At 41.4% G+C, this 8,543-nt stretch overlaps 1 protein-coding gene across 1 annotated transcript; it reads right to left on the bottom strand.

Moving 5' to 3' along the window:
* Window positions 1-4,273: 4,273 nt before the first annotated feature.
* LOC133997834 (xaa-Arg dipeptidase-like) lies at window positions 4,274-7,967 on the bottom strand. Its single transcript, XM_062437549.1, has 7 exons — window positions 7,530-7,967; window positions 6,670-6,818; window positions 6,443-6,585; window positions 6,203-6,357; window positions 5,461-5,596; window positions 4,912-5,019; window positions 4,274-4,815 (listed from the first exon to the last, which is right to left on the bottom strand). Exons 1-7 carry the CDS (start codon window positions 7,965-7,967, stop codon window positions 4,634-4,636), a joined length of 1,311 nt encoding a protein of 436 aa, XP_062293533.1. The 3' UTR covers window positions 4,274-4,633.
* Between the last annotated feature and the right edge of the window lie 576 nt (window positions 7,968-8,543).

Raw genomic sequence — 8,543 nt, 5'->3', positions numbered from 1 at the left:
TCATCAACTGGCAGAACCTGAGAACGGAGGATGATATTCAGCAGGTGTTGGTGGAGAGAGCCATCCTCTCCTATACCCAAAACAATTATATTGTCTCAATGCTTTGTGCATTTGAGACTCAGAGAGACCTCCGTGTTGTCATGGAGTACGTAGCAGGTAAGAAGGTTGTTTGTTTAGACAGGGATAGAACAGATAAATGAGCTTTAAACTGACTTTCCTCTATTATCTATGGAGCCCATCCATGCTACCCACCCAACACACACTGAGAACATGTCTCCTCCTGTCCTTCTAGGTGGGGATTGTGCCTCCTTGCTGGAGAACCGGAGGCGCTTTTCCTCGAAGATGAGCAGAATGTACATCGCGGAGACCACCATGGCTCTGGAATACCTCCACAGCTTTGGGATCATACATAGGGACCTGAAACCTGCTAAGTGAGTCATCAATCTGTCCCATCAATCTGACATGTAGAGTTAGAGTTTGGTGTGTAATCTAACATGAGACATGTTTCTGCTTTCCTCTGTTGTAGCATGTTGATCACTTCCACCGGCCACATCAAGGTGACCGATTTTGGCCTCTCCAAAATAGGTCCACTGAACATAGCCCAAGATGTTCAGAAAGCACCGGTAAACAGGATCGTGAAGGAGTTCACGGACAAAGAGGTAAGTCTTTGATTTTTCTCTTCTCTGCTTATTTGAGCTCAAACCTGGATGGTTGTTCTAATCATTTTGTGTTTCCTACCTTCAGACAGTGGGCACTGCTCCTTATATGGCCCCAGAGATCATACTAGAGTCGGGGTATGGAAAGCCTGTGGACTGGTGGGCCCTAGGTATCCTCCTCTTTGAGTTTCTGGTGGGTGATACTCCATTTGATGGAATGGACTATGACGACCTCTTCCAACACGTGATTGAAGGTAAGAATCTTTACTTCAGTTCATCTCTTTCTGGGTCGGTGACAAATAAGGGTTGTCAAGATGTGCAATTCAAAAATATGTTAAAAATAGTTTTAAAAGCAGCATCAGGTTTGTTCAAATGTACATTTAGTATTTTTGTTGGTTTTATATCATTTGAAATGACATTTGCACCATTTATTACCAAAAGTGAGACTGAATGCTCCTGAAAATGTCAAATGGTGTAACCACAAAAGAATGATAAATATTACATATTTTATCACCTACAGTGTATTTAAGTGGACTTATACTAATAATGACTTCATTTAAAAAATGTGATGGTTCCTGATTGACATGATTAAATGTAATATTTAGAGCAATTGTATTCCATCACCTTTATTTAATATAAAAAGTTATCATGTTAGATCATGCCTAAAAGAATGTGTGCAAGTTATTCATGTTTATTTTCAAATTTTAGCCACTTTAAATTTGACTAAACCACATGGAAGGTGGAAAGATCATTGACCCTTCTATATTTAAGTCATGCTAACAGATTTAAATGAATCTTTCTTTATTTTAAAAGATGATTCAAAATGTGCATTATCCTACTTTGTGATTTTCATGAAAATCTAGCAACATGTGGTTGAATTTCTTGTTTCTTTTACTTTAAACTTGTTTTAAGATTCAGTGTTTTTGTTGTTGTTTTTTTAATGATGGAGCTAAACTTTGAATTCTGTTATTGGATTACTGATATGTGCTTTTTGTTGTTTCTCAGATGACATCGTCTGGCCGGAGGGGGAAGCAGCCCTAGCAACTGATGCCCAGGACCTGATCAGCCTTCTCCTTCAGGAGAAAGCAAACATACATCTGGGGACAGGTTAGTGTCACATTCACTAATGATGAAGACGTGGATAGAGACAGGATGGGAGCTGATAGGAGACTTGTTATTTCTTCGCATTCACTATTTTTCTGTGTGGATTTACAACATCTGTTTGTCTCACTTGTTCTCCAAGAGGAGCCGGAGAGTTGAAGGCTCAACCGTTTTTTAGAGGTCTCTGCTGGAGGTTTCTTATGGACGAAGAGCCTCCATTCATCCCCCAGCTGAGGACTGAGGAGGACACCAGCTATTTTAATTGTAAGTGTCAACACACACACACTTTTTGCTGTGGTTTCTAAAGCCAATGCAGACCAGCAGTGCCAGGAGGACCAGGGTGACGAGGAACCAACTGTGGAGCTGCCGTACCTCTGCTCGGTGGCCCACCACTTCACTGAGGTACACTTTATAAATCCAGCTGCTGTTTGACACTGTAAATCCATTTCTCTCTATCAAATACACACAAGAAAATGATCATTTTGATGCTTTTCTCTTGAAACTGCAGGTTTACAGCAGCCCGGAACATCTGTCTGCTCCAATCGCCTTCAACCAGATCGTGGTGACAAGACTGCTGGAGGACGACGAGGACGAGGAAGAGGAGCAGGAGGAGGAGGAGTTTAACTATTATGTTAAGTTTAATGAGTGTTTTCATGAACAGGAACCAGATGAAGGCTTTGAGGAGGAGGAGTCCAGTGAGGAGAAGGAGGAGGACCCTCAAGAGGTGCGACAGCAAAGACGCAGAGCGACACAGAGGAGGAGGAGCGAGAGAAAGAAGTGGAGGAGGATGAAGAAGAGAAGGAGGTGTACGTGGAAGAGGAGGACTTGCCTGAGGAGGAGGAGAGGACCAAACGGAGGAGGACAGAGAAAAAAAATTTGACAGCTGTTGAAGACAAAGAATTGACTTCTTCTCTTCCTCTTCCTGCTGCCAACAACATGTGTGGGGAGGTTTTTAGGAGGTGCATGAAGACTTTAAGAAACTTCATCTGCTGTCCTGTGAGGAGGAGGAGGAGGAGTGTGTAGAGGAGGTCGGAGACAAGCAGCAACAACAGCTCACTCAATGAGGCTGAGAGACAATGAGGAGGAGGAGGAAGAGGAGAAGAAGTTGTCGCCTCTGTATGTTTGTCTTTTCTTTTTCTAGTTTCTTTTTCTGTTTCTATGGAAACGTATTGCTGCCACACCAGAAAAAGAAAAACAGATCAGCATGACCTCACAACGTGAAACGTTTATTGTTATAACAAAATCTTAATTTGATGTTATTACAACATTATAACAATATACTATTTATTTATCTCCTTCTGTGCTGCTGCATGTAGTTTACAGTCCAGATGAGAATACAATACACAACTATATAAGTTATTTTTTAATGACATAAATAGTATATTGTTATAATAATAATTATAATGATAATAAAGATAATGATAATGATAATAATAATAATTATTATAACAATAAACTTTTCACTTTAAAACATGAGTTATTGATCTAAAATTGATGTTTACTGATACTGATTTTTCTTTTTCTGGCGTGGCAGCAATATACTTCCATAGCTTCCTTTGTCTTGTCTTGTCTTGTCTTTTTCTTTTCTTTCTTTTTCTTTACTGTCCTTGCAACTTAAAACATTAAAAATTTAAAAAAATACTGGTTGTAACTAATCTTTTAACTGAACATAGTAAGAGTCATTGAGGACGACAGCAGCTGAATGAAACAGTGAAATAAAGCACACAACAAAACAATATCAGTGATGTAAAGCTAGGAGGGGGGGGGGCAGCTTTGGGCAGTGGTGGCCTAAAGGTTAGAGAAGCAAGCTTATGACCGGAGGGTCGCTGATTCAATTCCCTGGACCGGTAGGATTAATCTGGTTGGGGAAAGTGAAGAAGCAGCACTTGCCCCTCCCTCATTACCACCACTAAGATGCCCTTGAGCAAGGTCCTCTTAACCCACCTGCTCCAGTGGAGCTGCTCAGTGGCCGCCAGATCAGACTGGTAGTACTGGGAAGCTTCCAGGTGTGAATGTGTGTGACTGTGTGGATTTGAACAGGGCATTCCTGCAAAAGAGAGCACTGCTCTCAGTGAATTACCCCTGGATAAGTAAAGGTTAAAAAAAAAAGGGTTAGGGTTAGCTATGTAATAACAGTTGAATAAAGTTTGAAGAGGTTGTGAATATGTCCTCATCACTGTGTAGAGACCTCCATGATCATCTACAGCATGTTTACAATAAAACTACAGACAAAAACACTTATTACAAGACTGAGAACTCACTCACACTTTGATTCAAATAATAAGTTCATCAACAGAAACATGTGTCAGTTGAATGCTAGTATGTACAGAACAGTAGTATTATCAGGAAACGTATTTCCATGGAGTATGAAAACCTAAACAGTGTTAAGCTGAACTGACTTTGTGAAACTGAAAACTGAAGAGTTTCCTTCAACTCCGAGTCAACTGAGTTTTCACTAAACCTGCAAAATAAAAACTGATTGTATTTAGCTTTACAAAGTGAGAATCACCCTTTTTAAAAAGCCCCTGGCAAAAACTTGAGACTTGAATATTTTAATATGTTATTCATTTTAGATATGAAACAATCCATTACAGATTTCCCATATTCAGCATGGGAGTCAAAGAGCCATTTCAACACTGTTTAACTTACAGCAACAAAATGAACACAAATTCCGTTAATATAAAATGTTGCTCTCACCAGCAGCTGCCTACCTCTACACTACTGTATAATCTAACATTCATTTCATTTAACTTCAACACTGTAAGAAAAAGGGCTCAAATGCAGCAGAGTATTTACTGCCTGGTAGGAATGAGTCTGTCTGAGGCTGCAGTGTGTTCAGTCAGTGTGCAGGGAGCTCAGCAGCTCCTCCGCCTGCATTAACAGCTGTTAGCAGACTGCTCCGTGTGTTCTCCTGTCATGTTCCTGTCCTCCTTCAGTTTGGCCTCAGTGAACTCCTGCTTCACCCTCTGCAGCAGCTCTGGACGCAGCAGCACATCCAGAGCCGTCATGACCAGAGCCTTGGCTGTCCGCAGTGTGTAGAACTGAGCTCTGTCATCACCTGCAGCAGAGACACACACACACACTGTCAGAGATAGAAACACATATCAGCATGGGTTTGATACTGAAGTAGAGGTAGAGGTAGTTGTGTGCACACCAGCAGCATGGCAGTATTCTTCAGTGTGGTTCAGAGCATTAGAGCCGATGTAGAAGTAAGGATGAATCCCAGGAACAGCAAATGTCACATTACCAAAGTCAGTGGAGCCTGTAGAGACACATAAAACAGATTCAAACTGACCACACATTGGATAATATTACATAACTGTAATGTTGGTAAGAAGTGGGATGCTTGAGTTTGACGTAGAGTGATGTTGAATGCTTCTCAGACAGGAAATAATGAGGAAAAATAGAAGTGACCAGAGCAGAGACCACTTATCCATCTCTGTATTTAAAGTCATGGAACATTTTGAAAAAATTCTACATACATGCTGACTCTCTGAAAGTGAGATGACTTTGAAAATCTTTCAGATAACACTGAGCTCTAGCTGAGAGTGGACGACGTGAACGCATGAAAAAACCTTAGCAACAACCTTAGCAACCAAGACTACTGAACCAATGGCTGTTTATGGGCGTGTGGAACCAGCTGACGTCAACTCATCTGAGCTGCTCTGTGATAAACTGACCACTCTGAAGCACGTACACGTACCTGATTCATTCTTTAAGACATCTTCATCTACAGTGAAGTCCATCCCCAGAGCTTTGCCGTTCCTCTCGTACAGCTCCTCTAACGCAGCGTTGCGAAGCATGTTGTCAAACTGATTTCTTGCAAACTGAACTTCAACCTGAAAGGGAGTTAGTGTATGGATTACTTTTTAACCCTTATATACTGTTCAGGGGTCAAATGTGACCCATTTTTACATTTAAAAGCTGTGAAAACAACTTTACACATTTTCATTAGCTGGACTTACAAATAAAATGCATCTTTTTTTTTTTATTTCTGTGCAGCTGATACACAATTTTATATATGCAAATGTACAAATTAGGTCACCAGTCAAACATGTTGTATTCTTCATATTTTAGAAAATGTTATATTGAATCATAAAATAGTGATTGTGAATGTCATTTCTCCTTAAATTAATAGAATACACTCTCTGACAGTTTCATTAAGGATTAATCAAACATGTGTTAATGACTGATGGGGAATTTATGAATATGAATTGGTGTAGAGATTAATTATGAGTCCGAATATGAACAGTATGTAAGGGTTAAATGTTTGGTAGAGTTGGGAAATAAGCCCTTAAATAATAATTTGTTTTCAAATTTTTCTATATAAGTCACTTTTTTCTCTATTCAAACTACAGACTACATACAAAATGTGTACATATGAAAATGTCTGACTTTGGTAACTTCTATTAGCAGCTGTGTACTTCCTCATCGTTCTTTCCTACCTCACAGCCAGTTGCCATAGCAGCTGATCTGAAACACATCTCAGCTTTAGCCTTAAGGACAGGAAGTTCAGCTCGTGAGGGGGTTCTCAGGTAGTACTCCAGCTCAGTGTAGGAGGGGATGATGTTTGGTTTCTCTCCACCGTGCTTTATGATACCTGCACCAACACAGCATGGTTTAATCACAGCTTACTAAACTCCTCAGAGCAACATGTTGAGTATAGAGGTGCATCAGTGGTTCACCGTGAACTCTCCAGTCTGGCTTCATCTGTTGTCTGAGCACAGACAGGTTGTTGTAGCACAGCACGGCTGCATCCAACGCATTGATTCCCTCCCAGGGGTAGGCTGAGGCATGAGACGTCTTACCATGGTACTTTATAGTTACACTGGAAAAACACATCACACACTATATGCTTTACTCAGGAAATGCATATTCATACAGGAAGAGTGTGCAGTCTAATAAAGCTTACTCATGCTCAGCCACACACGGCAGGTAAGTGGCGTCTTCCTTTGATGGGTGAGCCATGAACACCATATCCAGACCTTTAAACGCTCCCTCCCTCAACATGTCAATTTTACCTCCACCATCCTCCTCAGCTGGGGTCCCCAACACCGTCACCTGTGGAGTAAAGAATGAAGTTCAGCTGCTGCATAGCACTCACCTTAATACAGAAAAGATGATCCTTTTCATTACATTCATGTTTACTTATAGTTTATTGTAGGAGGTTATACCGAGTCATACTAACAAGAGGGTGGTGGTTGGATCCTTGGCTCCTCCATCCTGTACGCGGAAGTGTCCTTTGGCAAGTTTGTGAGAGTGTGTGTGTGTGTGTGTGTGTGTGTGTGTGTGTGTGTGTGTGTGTGTGTGTGTGTGTGTGTGTGTGTGTGTGTGTGTGTGTGTGTGAATGAGAATTGGACAAAACTTCCTGATAAGCATATTGGCTTGCAAGGTAACCTCTGGATGAGTGTTGGCATGTGTCGCTAAGAGCTTTGAGTAGTCAGAAGATACTTTGCTGCACTCCTTCAAGCAAGTTTCAAATCTCTGCAAGTTGAGTTTCATGCCATATTAAAATGAATTGAAATGAACAGCTTTTTTTAAAATCAGGAAATCAGTGTAAAAGCTAAGGTACTGCTTTTCAGGAGGTTAGCAACATTTTAAGGCAGACACATCAATTACACCTCATTCAGAGATATCTGAATATGAGGACTAGTGGGAAATCATGTGGGAAACAGACATACAGTGCCTTTCAAAGATCAATATCATGTGTGTGACCCAAATTTGGTCATAAGAAAAATGTGAACTCCTCCACATGCGGTGTATCTGTCCTACCTGCACCCTGACAGGGAGGCTGCAGATGTTCTCCAGCACATCTTTGAGCCCCAGAGCAGCAGCAGCTCCAACCTCAGCTATCAGGTTGTGTCCACATGCGTGTCCAATACCAGGCAGGGCGTCGTACTCGCACAGGAAACCCACGTTGACCACGTCTCCCGGCTCGCTGCCTCTGCCTCCTCCTCCTCTTCCTCCTCCTCCTTCAGCTCTCCAAGTGGCTCGAAACGCAGTGTCAAGTTTGAAGTGAGCGTCCACCTTCCAGCCTTCCTCCTGCCTGAAGAAGGCTACCAGTCTGTCATGAGACTTCCTCTCCTCATAAGCCAGCTCGGGACAGCTCCATATGTCCTTACTGAGGCTGTGCAGCTTTGCTTTGGCTTCATCTATACAGCAGCCAGCTCTCTGTTTCAGCTCCACCAGCACCTCTGCTCCACCCGACATCTCGTTCACTTGACAGGATGTTATATTGTTTTAGAATAATGAACACTGGTGCTCACAGTGTGACTGAGTGTCTCCTTTCATAACCAGCTTCCTGCAGTCTCACTATCAAGTTACAGTAAACTGTGTCACCAGTGCCAGAAGCTAAATTTGAAACAGCCTCTCTTTAAAATAGCCCACACACACACACCACACTGCACACACACACATACTGTATAAACACTATTTGTTTGTGAGGATTTGCCAAATGAAGGAACACTCATGAACTTACACATATAAACCTGCAGGTCACTATTACTTGTCTGGGTGTAACAGTTGTATAATGTCTGCTGTGGCTCTGGAGAAGCTTTGTCAAGTCTGAGAAAATAAACTTGATGATGCCACTACGGACTAGAAGTAGTAAATCTTGGTTTCTGCAGCTTTGATTTAGTGATTTCTTTTAAATCTGTGTCTTTTGAATCACCTGGCTTTATCAAAGTGCAATACTAAATCACATGAGTCCAATAAAGCTAAGAGGGATTCACATAAAAAAAAAAAAGAAGAAAAAAAAGCACATGGTTTCTTTAGGTGACATCAGAT

This window comes from Scomber scombrus, chromosome 17 (genome assembly GCF_963691925.1).
Source record: "Scomber scombrus chromosome 17, fScoSco1.1, whole genome shotgun sequence".
Classification (NCBI taxonomy): domain Eukaryota; kingdom Metazoa; phylum Chordata; class Actinopteri; order Scombriformes; family Scombridae; genus Scomber; species Scomber scombrus.
This window is presented reverse-complemented; position numbering and strand designations above follow the sequence as displayed.